Source organism: Benincasa hispida, chromosome 1, assembly GCF_009727055.1.
Source record: "Benincasa hispida cultivar B227 chromosome 1, ASM972705v1, whole genome shotgun sequence".
NCBI lineage: Eukaryota > Viridiplantae > Streptophyta > Magnoliopsida > Cucurbitales > Cucurbitaceae > Benincasa > Benincasa hispida.
In genome coordinates, this window is record NC_052349.1 from 26,315,696 (window position 1) to 26,331,163 (window position 15,468).

General features: G+C 28.6%; 1 protein-coding gene across 5 annotated transcripts; it reads left to right on the forward strand.

Moving 5' to 3' along the window:
* Nucleotides 1–1,196: 1,196 nt before the first annotated feature.
* On the forward strand, nucleotides 1,197–15,258 carry LOC120069040 (pectin acetylesterase 9). 5 transcript variants are annotated; one of them, XR_005479426.1, is made up of 13 exons: nucleotides 1,197–1,435; nucleotides 1,515–1,597; nucleotides 4,617–4,746; nucleotides 8,513–8,592; nucleotides 8,676–8,762; nucleotides 10,043–10,167; nucleotides 10,291–10,351; nucleotides 11,356–11,412; nucleotides 11,521–11,598; nucleotides 11,751–11,856; nucleotides 12,368–12,419; nucleotides 14,679–14,795; nucleotides 14,894–15,258. XR_005479426.1 is itself a non-coding variant. In XM_039020703.1 (13 exons), exons 1-12 carry the CDS (start codon nucleotides 1,303–1,305, stop codon nucleotides 14,781–14,783), a joined length of 1,194 nt encoding a protein of 397 aa, XP_038876631.1. In that variant the 5' UTR covers nucleotides 1,197–1,302; the 3' UTR covers nucleotides 14,784–14,795; nucleotides 14,894–15,258. The 5 variants fall into 5 exon arrangements, 3 of the variants coding, with proteins under 3 accessions (XP_038876631.1, XP_038876641.1, XP_038876653.1); XM_039020703.1 differs by having other exon boundaries at nucleotides 12,271–12,419; XR_005479427.1 differs by lacking the exon at nucleotides 14,894–15,258 and having other exon boundaries at nucleotides 12,326–12,419; nucleotides 14,679–14,776.
* The last annotated feature ends 210 nt before the right edge of the window (nucleotides 15,259–15,468 follow it).

Sequence of the window (15,468 nt, forward strand, 5' to 3'; positions counted from 1 at the left end):
TGCTTTTCAGATCCAACCGCTTGTAAATTAGATCTGATAACCATTGGGACTATTCAACCTGTTCAAGTTTATCTTATTCCATTGCAGTTCAGCCATGCCGACTAGCCATTCTTTCCATATTTGGTCGTCATCGTTCAGATCCACAAATGTGATTGTCCATATATGATCCTACTCGCTCTGCTCAAACCCCTTGCTTGTGAGTTTCTTTGTCGTTGATTTAGTACCTATTGTCGTCCATGAGTTGTCGTAGTCGAAGTCAATTTTTCGCTCATGGATTTCTCCATCGTCTGCACCTGTTGTCGTCCCGATGAATTTGCCTCATGGGTTTCTCTGTTCTAATGAAGTTTATTATTATTATTAAGAACCGTCATTAGAGTTATGGTGCAAGAGTGACAAATGAGAATATAAATCTATACTATTTAATTAAAACCAAATTATTTATATTTGTTATATTTGTTTGCATGAAATTCTTCATATTATTTAACCAATTTTGATAAAATTTAATGTGGAAGAAATAAACCTAATTTATTGAAAGCACACAAATTTAAATTGGACAATTCAAAGTATTTAAACTAAAAGAATAACACTTGAATGCAGCTAAGAGACTCTCATCTTTACGCATCTCATTCTCACCACCCATTAAAAAAAAAGAATTAAAATATTAAAAAATAATTTGTCACATTACAAATTGTGAACGGACAACTTGATGGGATATACAAATATAAGTGAATCAAGATGCACCTAAGTAGTTTTGGGACTATAATTGAACAAACTTCAAATTATAAGGACTAACACTATAGTTTAATCTATTTTTTTTTATGTTTTGTGAAATTTTTTTGATATATTAAAAATATCGATTCACGAATTCATGAACAAATAAAAATATTAATAGAAATATTGAGATTGTGAATGGAAATTTAATAGCTGAATTTAACACATCACCATATTTTTTCACGAATTTAACACTTTTTTTTTTTATCACTGTCTAGTAGGCCGTGTAAAGGATAAGTGCAGACTCGCCCAAGGGTGTTTTTTTTTATTATTTTATTATTTTTATTTTTTATTTTTTTTTGAGAGTCTTACAGCCGCAAGGGCAAGCTCCCATTTTTTGTTCCAATGGCAACAAACGTAAATATTATCCTCTTCCAGTGTCAAATAATTATCCAACCACTACGTAATAAATCCCCCACTCCAGCCCAAACACAAACACAAACACTCTTCTTCTTCTTCTCTCTAATTACATTTTTCACTTTCCACTTCCAATTCCAATGCACCGTCGCTAATCGCCGGCGACGCCTCAACATGAGTCCACCCGCCGTCGAAGCTCCGTTACTGTTTCTCATTCTGCTTGCTGCAGCGCTACGGTGCCCGCTCGCCGGAGCGCGCCTTCTGGTGGAGATGACGGTGGTTCGAAACGCCTCTTCCATCGGAGCCTGTAAGTGAAAAAGATTCCGCTCCTTTTTTCCTTTTATTTTCTCTTTCTGGTCTCTGATTTGGGATTTGATTTGGATCAGTTTGTTTGGATGGGAGCTTGCCGGCGTATCACCTGGACAGAGGATTCGGCGCCGGAGCGGGAAACTGGCTTTTACAGTTCGAGGTGAAAATCATCTCTCCTCTTCTTTTTACTCTCATTTTATTTTCTTTTATTTCTATTTTTTTTTGTGGGAATTATAATTGATTGCCTTCTCCTCCAATGCCCACACGACACGTTTGATTTCTATCTGGCATAATTATTAGCCCCTTGGATGGGGATTGAACACTCCCTTTCTTTTACTCACAAATTTTTCTTTTTTAAAAATTTACGTCAAATTTAAACTTATGGCTTATAATTAAAATTCTGACCCTTCTAAAAATAGTCTATTAATGAGAATTTTTATCCAACCATATATATTATTTATGAGCTTTTATTAAATCATATGAATTAAATTCTTACTCTCTTCAAATCACGGCAACCCAATTTAAATTTCGAATATAATGTCTTCATCAAACCAACTGAATTATAATGACACAAGTTATAAATTTAAAAGTAATGATTTCTTTTTATAATATTGTCAAATAATTAGTATATACTAATTTACTATGTCAAGGTTTTCAACTTCCAGTCGAAATAATGTCAAAGAAAACATATATTTGAATAAAATTATGTATATTCCGGTATGATTATTTTGTTAATAATCCAAATCTTTATGCTGGAAGAGGGAAAAAAAAAAGGTTTCCAAAAATGCTCTCTGTTTTCTCTGAAATCAGTACGACATCGTTTCTTAGATTTGTTTGCACAGTGGTGTGTTTGGCTTGCCGTGGGTTGGGACTGTTGTCGGTATTCGTATGTTGCGTATATTTATTTCCCATGCTTGGTTGGACGAGGATTGCGCGGTGTCTCCCTAATAATTTTTTTTCAAATCTATTTTAATCCCTATATTTTAAATCTTGTTCTATTCTAGTCTCTACATTTTAAAAACGATATCCAATAAAAGCATAACTCAACTGACATAGTATTTATATTATTGACCTCGAGGTTTGAGGTTCGATTCTTTTTTATGAAACTACGTCTAGCATGTGCTAAAGTAAAATGAAGTTACAGTAAAATGTCAATAACCAACGCATCAAAATACTAGAAAGCTACTTTACCATCTAATTCAAAATTGAAATCCTAGATTTTTTTTAGTGTAGTTAACTTATTTGACATCCTAGTCATTCAAAAATACAAGTCTTCTCATCTTTTTATTTAAAAGTTAATAGAATCAGACCAAGGTAAGCATTTTTTAAAAGTTTAGGGATTAAAATAGACTTTTTTTGAAAGCTTAGGGACTAGAATAGAACAAGATTGAAAGTTTAGAGATCAAAATAGGATTTAAACCTATTTTTTTTTCTCAAAGATTAATATTAAGTATTATCATTTTAACACTTTTATTCCTAAATTTTTTAGTTTATTTTTCTTTTTGTTTTTAATTCTTAAAATGTTACACTTTTTATTTTAGTTTTGAGTTTAATTTTTATTTGGTTTTTAGATTTCAATATTTTATATTTTTATTCCAAATTTTCACTAATAATATTGATATTTGACGTTAACTTTTATTTAATTAATTTAAAATAATTATGAAGTAGATTTATAAATCAGTTTTAATAATAGTAAAAAAATTTATGAAAACTAATTTAATAAACAAGAACAACTAAATTTGAGTATTTAATAAAAGGAACAAAATGTAAAATTTAAAATCGTAAACAAAAATTCAAAGTTCAAGGATGGAAATAAAGAATCAAAATAGAAATTAAAAAAACAAGTAAAAGAAAAAAAAAAGGTAATTTTTCCATTATATTTCATTTATAGGGAATCGTACCCCATGCCCAAAATTAACGATAAAATTAAATAATGCTAAAAAGAATCACTAGTCGTTATCATATACAAATATATAACTAAATAATTAGAAGCTGATTAAAGTGTTTCATGCAAGACCGAATTTTTAGAACATTTCAGGCCCGCCCACCATTATAGATGCATTATTATTTCATTTAGATTTTCTTTTATCTATTTTAATTCAATAATATATTGGATAGTGTATGAATTTGATCATATATAACTTTTTGGTCGAATCAAAATGAACTTAGCTATACGGTAATTGATATGACCTTTTACTCCAAAAGTTGGAGGTTCAATTCCCATCTCACATTTGTTGTATTAAAAAAATGAAAACTTTTTGATCGGCAATATATGAAAGTTCAACGATCTAAAATTAAGTCTTTCAACTGATAAAAAATTTATAATATCGACCTATAAATTAACGAAAGAAAGTGTAAAAGTAGGATTGAGAATTGATGGTTTGGTTTGTTGCATGGTCCCAATCGATGGTGTTAGTGAGAGAGAATGAGTAATGTACACGAAACTTTAAATTAAGGAAAGTGACTGAAAGTAAGAACATTCAAGGAAGAATGGATGGAGTAGTGGGGAAATTCACTAGTTTTAGTTAATTATTTGGCCTTGGTGGGTCCCACTAATATATAAATATATGCACAAATATGTATTTACATTAAATGTAAGTAAGTGTGTTTAGTTTAATTTAATGGGTCAAACTTACTAACCTTTCATGCCTTAGTTTAGGTTAGGATTATCAAGTCTATCTCAAAATCAATTAGTTAGAAGAAGAATAGTCGATTTATCTTATTAAGGGACAGTTTAGGACGTTGAATTAAATTATGAAATCTGGAATTAATATGTTGAAATTAAAAAGCTTGTGTTTGAGATACAAATTTGATGAAATTTTTCGATACATGTGCAAAATGGAGAAAGATGGAAAGATAAAGTTATTCAATAAATGTATAAACTTTAATAGTATTTGTTATCGAAGTTGAATTATATAACACTATTTTGAAGTTGGTGGGCCAAACATCCTTAAAATTTTGAGGTCTCTTGAATTTTTTAATATGAGATTCTTAATATGTCTTATCAAGATGGTGTCTATTTTTTTTTTAACCTAATATTATACAGACTATATGAGATTTTATCTCAAAATCAATTAATTATAAGAGAAATACTTCATCTATTTTATTAAAATTATGAAATTGCTCGATCTTTCTAATGTAATGGATTTACATATTTCAATACGATGATGTAACAATAGGGTGGTGGGTGGTGCAATGATGTGAAGTCTTGTTTGGAGAGAGCGAATAGTCGAAGAGGATCAACCCGTTTGATGACCAAATGGGAAGACTTCTCTGGCATTCTTAGCAACAATGCTTCTCTTAACCCAGGTATTTCTTCCCTCACCTTTTTTTTTTTATCTCAATGGTATAAATTTTAAAAATCCTTAAATTTTTATAAAACAAATAATTTGGCTTTTAAATTTTAGTTTTTAATGATTTTTCAATTTTATAACAATTTAATCGCTGAATTTTACTATGTAACAATTTAGTATTTATACTTTTAAATTTGTAATAATTTAATCCTTATTATAAAATTTTATGTTAAGATCTAATGAGATTTTTTGCATAAATAAACCAACAAACAAATTAGAGACTCAATATAAAGTCTACATCATAAAAAAATTGAAATTGACGTCTAATTTCGATATTTTTTTATATGAGGGACTAAATTGTTACAAATTTAAAAGTACAATGACCAAATTATTACAAATTAAAGTCTAGACTAAATTATTACAAAATTGAAAGTATAGAGACCAAATTATTACAAATCAAAGTATAAATGGTTACTTTTGCGAAGGGTTAGGATCAAAAGTGTCTTTCAACCTATAAATTATCATCCATTTTCTTCCATGTCCCTAAACTTTTTAAAACTTTTTAACTTATTTAAAATAAAAGATATGAAAATTATGTGATAGAAGACGTGTATAAAAAATTAACAGACCTACGTAATGTTAATATTCACATATAGAAAATTAATTGCAAAAGATATCATAAAAATTAACCAAATTTTACACATCAACTTTCTATGAAGATTCATGTGAATGATCTTGTAGCTGATGTCATATATGCTTTATAATTTTTATATATTTATCGTTTTGTCAATTTTCGTGTTATTTTGATTTTTTCTCTTTTAAAGAACAAAGTTCAAGAATAAAAAGGGAGCTTTCAAAATATAAGAACATAACAACATAATTGGAAACTTTAGTTCAAATTTAGGAATATTTTATGTAATGTAACCATTTTTTTATTGTTTCCTTTTTCTTGGATGCTCATGAAGATTCCTTTGTTTTTCAACCCAAATATATAAAAACTATAATCATGGCTTCATTGAATATTCAATACATTATTTGATCAACATTAGCTAGAAAATGAATATTGTGCGACAGACTTCAAAAGGTCGGTCACATGATTGACTAATTTGTCATCAGCTTCTATTATGAATGTTATCCTTAAAAATTTTAATTTATCTGGCATGGTATCAATTTAAATCTGAATCATTGATGTTATCGATTTAAATTCTTTCTTAAATATATCAATTTATATCTCATTTAGATTTAATTTTAAAAAATATCATATTAAATATTTAAGTTTTTTCAATTAAATTTTTTTTTAACTATTATAAATAAATCAATTTAGAACATTTATTAGGATAATAAACAAAAAATTTTAATACACTCGATTATTACATGTGTGTAGAATTCTTTAAGTGTCATATTAACAATTTTTAATATAATCATAATAATAGAGATAGTAGCCTATCACGGTCTTAAGTATCATATTAACAATCGTTAATATGACAAATATAGTAAATTTTATTGTCTATCTCTAATAGACTGCGATATGCTACTATCTCTATCTATCTATGTCATGATAGATATAGATAATAGTCTATCGCAGATATACAGTGATATTTTGTTATTATTTATAAATATTTTTCAGTAATTTTATCATTTAAAATAATTTTTTATTGACAAAATTATAAGCAATAGAGAGTTTGAATTGATAAATACTTATGGAAGTTTAAAGTTTAAATTGATACCGTTGTTAATTTAAGATTTAAATGATACAACCCAAGGTTAAAAATGCATTAGTATTTTAAAGAACATTTTGGATAATTTAGGAAAAAAAAAAAAGAGGGGTAGATTTGGAAAGTTGGAAAATGTAAAAAGTGATTATCAAGTCAGGTTGTAGTAAATTGGGTGGGGTCTATGTCCTGAGTCCTTGTCTGTAGGCTTCACGTGAATGAGTTGCGTGTGCCAAAACTGACATCTATTCCACTTTATCACCAAACTCCAACTTATGTTGCTTGCATCAATGCTAGATTTTGTGGATGTGTTCATAAATTTTTTAAATCATACAATAAATAAATTGATTAAATTTAAAATATGTAAATTATTTCGTTTAATATTTTAATTTATATTATTGATATTTTGTTGCTCATGTTTTTGTGTTTCAACAAAATTTTTTATAATATAATGAAAAATGTTGATTTTATTTGAATTCATTGAAATGTGGAAATATTGACCGAAGAAATGCCGACAAGAAAAGTTAATACTATACATATTTGTTACATAAAAAAAATTAAAATGTTTTAAGATTTCATTTTAATACATTTACTTTGGATTCCATTCCATTTTAGTTATTATATTTTTAATACTTCAAATTTAGTCTCTATATTTTTAATAAATATTAAATATTTAGTCCTATGTATTTTTAGTGAACTCTTAAAACTTATCTTTTCAAGTTATTTTTTTTTAATAAAAATTGGTTAAAGACTACGAAGATGTATTTCTAAATTTTTATAAAGAAATGTTGGAGATTTTCAAAAATAGAAAAATAAAGAAAATTATTTACACAAAATAATAAAATTTTAATCTTCTTTGAAGAGTCTGATAAAAGTCTATCAGTGTCTATTAGTATAAAAACTTATAGAAGTTTATCACTAATAGACACCGATAGTAGTCTATTAATATATATATATTTTTATTTCTATAAATAGTTTGACATTTTTTCTATTAATATAGAAAGAATATTTTAGATAGAAAATCAAGAACTAAACTAATAATTGCAACCTATTTTTAAGATTCATTAAAAGTTTAAAGCTATTAATTATTAACGATTTGTAAGCATACAGACTACACCATAAGCTTAATCGTTACTTTAAAGAGGAAATATTTATATACGAACTAAATTCTAATTTTCAACAGTTTCATTTCTACTAGGAGTGCAACAAAAAATAAAAAAAATCGACAAATCGAAACAATCGAAATCGATCTATTGATTTGGTTTGATTTTTTAGTATGAAATTGGACATATTGATTTGTCTTTAAAGAAAACCAAAGGTCATTGGATCGATTTGATTTTTAAATTGAAAAACCAATCAAAACTAAATCGAACAAATAATATATGCACACTTAAATTTTGATTGACAATGTACGTTTAGTATTTCATTTCATTGGATGAACAATGGATTGTGTTATTACTTTTACTCTTAATACTTTACATATTAGAGTGTAATTGTATATTTATTATTTAGAAAAGATCCAATTATTATTATCTTTAAATAAGAAACAAATACCTAATTTCAATCTATAAAAAAGGAAATAGGCCAAATTTTAATTTGGGATAAACAAAAATGACCAATTAAAAAAATCGAAAAAAAATTGAAAAAAAAAAAGAATAAGAAAATGACCACTTGGGTCCAAAATCGAAAACCAAATCAATATAGAACTAATCCAATCAAAATCCAAATCATTGGTTTTGTCTTTTGCTGAACATTGGTTTGGTTCTCTATTTTATAAAACCAATCGATTAGGTTTTAATTTTGATTGACTTTAAAATCGATAAAATTGAGCCTAACTTTAATGGGAAAAGTTATTGGGTAAAAGTTGAAACTCTTTTCAGATGATCCGGCGTGAATAAAGGAGTAATAAGTTGTAAAATTAAAGTTGAAATTATGATTGTGAATGAGAATATACACACATAATTTGACATCAAATTCGGTAATCTTTTATAATCTTGTTCTACTCATAGAATTAAAGAAAAATGACCTTTATTTACCCATTAAAGTTGATGAATCGTCTTTGTGGACCAGACTTTTATAACTGGAACCGTGTGAAACTCAGGTATTGTGATGGAGCATCATTTGCAGGAGATGCCTTGTTTGACAATGGGGTAATTTTCTCTGACATTATGCTTCTGTTTTGTGTTCATTTTTCCTTGCTGTAACATTTTTTTTTTTTTTTTTTTTACCACAGACATCACTGCTTTATTTCAAAGGGCAAAAGATATGGGAATCCATCATTCTAGACCTTCTACCAAATGGGTTGGGGACAGCAAGGAAGGTATGAATATAAATATCTTAAAATATTAATAATGCTGCTATTTTATGTCTTGATTTGATCTCTAAATTATCATTTGGTTTCCTATGTGACTAATTGCAATTGTCCCAAATTGATGGCTAGATTCCTTTCCAACCAGAAAGAAAATGGAAATATCAGTTTATGGAGTTATATCAATTTACACCATCTTTTAGATTTCGTTCGACTAATATTGTGTGAGGTTTATAATCTGGGTTTATTTAATTTTTCATTTTTCATTAACCAATCAATTTAAACTTTCCATTATGATTATCTTTGAAAATCATCCATGCATCAATTCACAAATGTGTGTAGAGTTATTCAAATGCCCGTTTAACAAAATGGACAATCAAATTAAATGTACGAATAATTTTCAAAGGAAATTTTGTTTATAAATTTAAATTGATTCATTTATGAAAGTATATGGATTTAATCGATACATTTATAAATTTTAGACGTGGTTTTTCTAAACAAGATGCAATTGAGGGTGTAAATCGATACATTAACAAATTTTAGGATTTAAATTGATACAATTATTATTTAAGGTTTAAATTGATACAACACCTAAATTGATACATTAACAAAAATTCAAGGTTTAAATTTGTTGACGCCAAATTTTAGTTAAGGGAAAACGCATCTGACCTCCACGTGGTATCAAGAGTAAATTTGTAATTCGGGGAAGGGAGGACCTGCAAAACAAAGAAAAATGGCTCTGATGCTAGTCAGTAAGAGAACTAGATAATAGAGAAGTCAAAAGTTCCATTTATCTTAGTCCAACTAGGATTAGGGCATGAGTTTCCTAATCCTAGATGAGCTAGGTTATCTCTCAAGCCAAATAGGTTAGGGCGTGTATTTAGCATGCCCTGTTCATCAAATTCCGAGCCTCGATTTTGGCCTCATTCTTAGTCGAGATCAAGGCCAAGGCCAACCGACCTAACATCCTTGCTAGGCATATTAGGTTTTCATCCCTTAAAATCTAGGTATGCTGGATCTTTGGCCATTGGGCTAATATAAGAGGCTTAGCCTCGGTTGGGGTTGAGGCCGACCAGGCCCAATATATCCTTGGCTCTATCCCTTCGATCTTCTCTTGCTCTCCTTTGACTATTTTACCCTTGATTTCAGAATCCATCCATGACAAAATTGATACATAATATCTGGTTATTTGCTTACTCTTACATGGCTTCAATATATGTTGGGAATCGACTCGTTTGTATATATCTCAAAAGCTATAAGATGCTATAGAATTGAATGTGTTTGTTTTGTAGGCTCTGCTCTCTGGTTGCTCTGCTGGAGGATTAGCAGCTTTTCTGCATTGTGAAAATTTCAGCAAGTATTTGCCAAGGAATGCCAGTGTCAAATGCTTGAGTGATGCTGGATTTTTTCTTGACTTGTGAGTTATTTTTCTTTCTTAAAACTATTTTGAAAGATCATATTTTTGTATGTCTTTTTAAGGGATAAATTGTTTAGATATAATGCTTATGGAGTTACCTGTTTGCTTTCTCCATTTTCACAGAAGAGACATAGGTTTGAACCACACAATGAGGAACTTTTACAAGGATCTTGTGGCTCTTCAGGTACATTATTTTTTCCCATCAATATTAACACAATTGATTGTTCTAATTCAGGTTTTTTGGGAAGCATTGTTCTAATTCATGCTGAATTAGTATTAGTTTAGGTTTTATTAGATAACTTTTTTGGTTTTTAGTTTTTTAAAAATTAATCTTATCAACACTACGATTGTTACTTTCGTTTTATTGGTTTCTTTATTTTGTTGTCTATTTTTTAGGAGTGTTTTCAAAATCCAAGCCAAGTTTTAAAAAACAAAAAAGACAATTTTTTAAAGTCCCATTTGTAACTATTTTGTTTCTAGATTTTAGTTTTTGAAAATTAAATTTATTTCATCTCAATTTCTTACAATGATTTACATCTTTTTTAAGTACACGAGTTAAATTCTTAGCCAAATTTCAAAAACAAAAACCAACTTTTAAAAACTACTTTTTAACTTTTTAAAATTTAGCTTTTTAAAATTTAGTTTGGTTTTTAAAAAATATTGGTAAAAAATAGATACCAAATCAAGAAATTTAGAGATGGAATGAATATATATACGCTTAATTTTGAAAGAAAGAAAACAAACTAAAAACGGGACTTAAGAAACTTGTATCAATTTTTTAAACTTGGCCAAGAACTCACTTTAGAATGATGAATAAAGGGTGTCATATGCACAATTTTCAAAACTAAAAAATAAAAATTAATTTTCAAAACTAAAAAATAAAAATTTAAATGATTACTAAATGTAATGGACTAGAGTTTTTCTTCTCACCATAATAATTCTTTTAAGGATGTCCTAAAACCTATCAACTTCTCATATATTTATTCTAAGATGAAGGACTAGAAACTTTTCTTTGGTTTAATTTGTTAAAGGGATGGTACTAAAGAAAAGTAAATATTCCTATCGTAATTTATCAGATCAAGCTTTTGGATTCATCGGGTCGATAAAGTTTAAGAATGAAAAGTGATAAAAAGTAGTGTTGTATATGTTCTGAACATAGATTAATGTGGTGCAAGGTGTGGATGACAGGGGATGGAGCAAAATTTGAATGAAAACTGCAAAGCCTCCTCTTACTTTCCAGAATTGGTACTTGTTTATAATCCAAAATCTACTCATCATTTCATTTTAGATCACTATATAAATTAAATTAAATTAAATATGGTTCTAAAATTCTTATTTCTTGATTATGTGCAGTGTATATTCCCTCAGCATTCATTGAAGTACATAACAACACCCTTTTTCATTCTGAATTCAGCATATGATGTTTTCCAAGTAATGAATACTTCCTTCCCTTTTATCTTATCTTATATTTGGTTTTCTGTTTTTGAAAATTATTATCTTTTCTTCATTTTCAATCTCAAAGTATTTAAAAATGTAATAATAAAATAAAATAGTTATCGAACAAAGTGATTTGAATCAAACAGTTTCATCATGGATTGGTGCCACCATCTGCTGATTTACATGGACACTGGAACCACTGCAAATTCAATCCAGCAGAGTGCAGTGAACTACAGATTCAGGTACTGCAAGGTACTCTCTACATTCCCCTTTCTTCCCTATTTTAATTGCACAAAAAAATTTAAGCTCCGTTTGGTAAACATTTTGAATATTTGGTTTTTTAAAATTACGTTGGTAAACATCCCTTCCACCCCTAAACTTCTTGCTTCGCTGTCTATTTTCTACCAATATTTCAAAAGTCAAGCCAAGTTTTGGAACGATAAAAAGTAATCTTTTAGAAACCTGTCTTTATTTTTTGAAATTTTGCTAAAAATTCAATTATTTTACTTAAGAATGATGAAGACTGTTCTTTATCTTCAAAAACTTACAAAGAAAAAATAAAATGGTTATCAAACAGGAACTTAGTTCTCTAATTTTGTTTACCAAATGGGACTAAAAATGATTATTAATTGGTTTGAGTTAATTTTTTTAATCGAAAAATTTTAGGTCTAAGAATCAGTATGCTTTCTGCATTAAGATTATTCTATGAATACTCGAGCAGAGGAGGAATGTTCATAAATTCATGTTTTGCTCATTGCCAAAGTGAGTCACAAGACACATGGTTTGCAGATGACTCCCCAACAATAGACAACAAGGTATTTTTTTTTTCTTTCCTTTCAGTTTAAAAGTATTTGATAAGTTGAATTTTGTGCCTAGTAGGCCATTTAACTTTAAATTTGTCATCTAAGTCCATAATATATTCATTACTTTTTAAAGTCGATGAATATATTAGACTCATCTAATTAGATTGTGTCCAATAAAATATTAAATTTTCAATTTTGTGTCCAATAAATGTACAATAGATTAAACAACAATAACCTACTAGACACAAAATTAATTAAGGAGTTTATTTGACATAAAATCAAAAGTTTAAGGATTTATTGTACAATTTTTTTAGAGTTACCTAACTTGATGCTGACCTCATGATCCTATTTGACACTTTTAAAGTTTTGAGATTTATTTAACACAAATTTGAAAGTTTAAGTCTCATTTGATATTTTGTTAATGGAAAATAACAAAATATTTGATCCCATTTGATTTCTAATTTTTGGTATTGAAAAATTAAACTTATAAAATTACTTTCATTGATTCGATTCTATATTTTTTTATTCATTTTCTATGAAAGAAACTTAGATGGATGCACCTATTTTGTGCATCTCAAGTATTGTCCAATAAAATAATGCCATGTGGCATTTTTTTTTGTTTATTTAAAAGATATTTTTTTTTTCTAATTCTATTTTTATGTGGTTAATATGTGGGGAGTATAAGTAGGGATGGCATCGGGGTCACGGATGCATTCCCTATCTGTTCCTGTGTGGGGATTTTTAATCCCCATCCCACCCTATTCCCTATTTTGGGGACAAGGAATCCCCATTCGGGATTTGGGTTCTCACGGAAAAATACCAACTTTTTATTTATATTGTATTTATTTTATTAATTTAAATTAACTAAATTTAGTATTTACATTTAAGAAATTAGTATTATTGTTGCATATATTTGTTTAAATTAACAATTAAAAAATATTTTAATTTTATTATTATTAATTAATAAAATTAAATTTATTATAAAATTTTTAATATATTGTATATTAATAATTAATAATTAAAAAAAATCGAGGGGGGGGGATCAGGTTTCGGGTCAGGGAGGGGAGGATCTCCCCTTTCTCGTCCCGCCCCGTCCCTGACCAGAGACCCAATTTAAATCCCCATACCCAGTCAAACCAGGGATTTCATATCCCGATTGGGTTGGGGACCCTGGAGGACCCGACCCCGTGGGGAATTTTGCCATCCCTAAGTATAAAGGCTAGGTTGCACCTAATCATTTCTAACTTTCTATTAAATGTTTTCAAAAGTCAAGTCAAGTCTTGAAAAACTAAAAAGGAAAAAAAGAAATAATTTTCAAAAAACTTGTTTTTACTGTTAGAATTTGACTAAAAATTCAATTATTTCTTTGACAAAAATGATAACTATAATTGAAAAATTGAGAGGAAACAAACATAAACTTAAAAAACAAAAAAATGAAACTGTTATAAAATAGAATCGTAGAGTTGGCGAATTTGTACGAGGGGCCAACTCGAAATTTGGCATCACTTTTAAAAACTCTTGAAATTTAGCCTTCTGTTGACGTCATCCACATGTGAAAGTACCCATTTGACATCAAAACATGTGCAATGGCCTGTTTTTAGCTCCTCACTTCTCGCTCCCGCTCCTTGCTCTTGCTTCTCGCTTTTTCGTCTTGATCCTCATAAGACAATTATAATTTTTTCTTCAATTTTCTTCTCATTTGTTCAGATTCTTCCTCTCATTTTCTCGCCCTCGCTCCTTGCTCCCCGCTCCTCACTTTCGGTCCCACTCCTCTCTCCTTTGTCTTGTTCTTCATCAGACACACTTGCAACTTTTTTCTTCGGAAAAAAATTGCAAAACAAAGAATGAAGAGAGAAAAACGAAAAAAAGGATGACAAACAAAAATCGTCGGAGAAGAAAAAAGGGAAATCGGCTAGAGAGCGGCGTAAACGAAAGAAATTGCCAAAAACGAAAAAAGGATAAAAAAGAAGATGAAGAAAAGCAAGAAAAATGAAAAAGAAAAAGAAAAAGTGCCGCAGAAGAGAGGAGGAAGAACTAGGAGGAAGAAGAAAGAAGCGTTAAAATTGTAAATTCACAACCAGATGACATCAACAAAAGGCCAAATTTAATTTGTTTTTAGAAGTGAGGTCAAATTTCGAGTGGATCCTAAATAGGGGCCATCTGTACAAATTTTCATTAGAGATTGAACTTGTAATTTAACCAATTTTTTTTTTTATTTTTTTTATTTTTATTTTTTAAGTAGTGAAATTAAAGTGAGGTTATATTTTGCAGACTATAGCAGAAGCAGTTGGAGATTGGTACTTTAGCAGAAGAAACATAAAGGAAATTGATTGTGCTTATCCATGTGACTCTACTTGCCATAATATTATACCATAAATTAACTCTATGGTAATAATTAATTTTCTAATCACTACTTTATATATATATATATGTATATCAATGGTCACCTCTCTTAGGCTCTAATCCACATTAAGAAACATTTACAGGTTGAGGCACAGAATTTATATAACATTCTTTCGAAAACACAAGAAAGCTAGACAGTGTCCATGGCAGTTTTTTCACAAGGGAGGAGACACAGAATCTACCAATACACATACACACATTAATTTATACCACACTATTTTCTAAAAAGAATTTTGATTTTGATTTTGATTTTTTTTTTTCTTTTTTTTCCCTTTTCCTTCAAGTTACATGTAACATTATTCAAATTCAATGTATGAGTTATAAGTATGATTATGGTGTAATATTCCATTTATTTATATTCTCTTTTTTTTTCCCACTGTATTTTTGGACATACCTCTCTGTTGTAATTCTTTTTAAATAATTGTTTTGATTAAATAGGCAATCTCAACCGTTACCCTTTGTTGAACTTAAACAAAGTTTTGGTTATTAATATCGTTAATTTAATCAGTTATAAACTTTTAAGATTATTATGAATAATAGCTCACTCGATATTTGTCTAATAGATAATCAAAAGGTTTTTTTTATTTGGATACTAGTTTTTTAAATTAGGTGCCTTTTTAGTAGACAATTTTAAAATAAGAGATTCAAAGAAAACAAA

Excerpts from the sequence above, each read along its gene's own strand:
- LOC120069040 (XM_039020703.1), top strand. The coding sequence starts at position 1,303 with ATGAGTCCACCCGCCGTCGAAGCTCCGTTACTGTTTCTCATTCTGCTT. Across the intron at positions 4,747-8,512 it reads CAATGCTTCTCTTAACCCAG|ACTTTTATAACTGGAACCGT; the intron begins GTATTTCTTCCC and ends TTTGTGGACCAG. Across the intron at positions 8,763-10,042 it reads GGTTGGGGACAGCAAGGAAG|GCTCTGCTCTCTGGTTGCTC; the intron begins GTATGAATATAA and ends TTTGTTTTGTAG.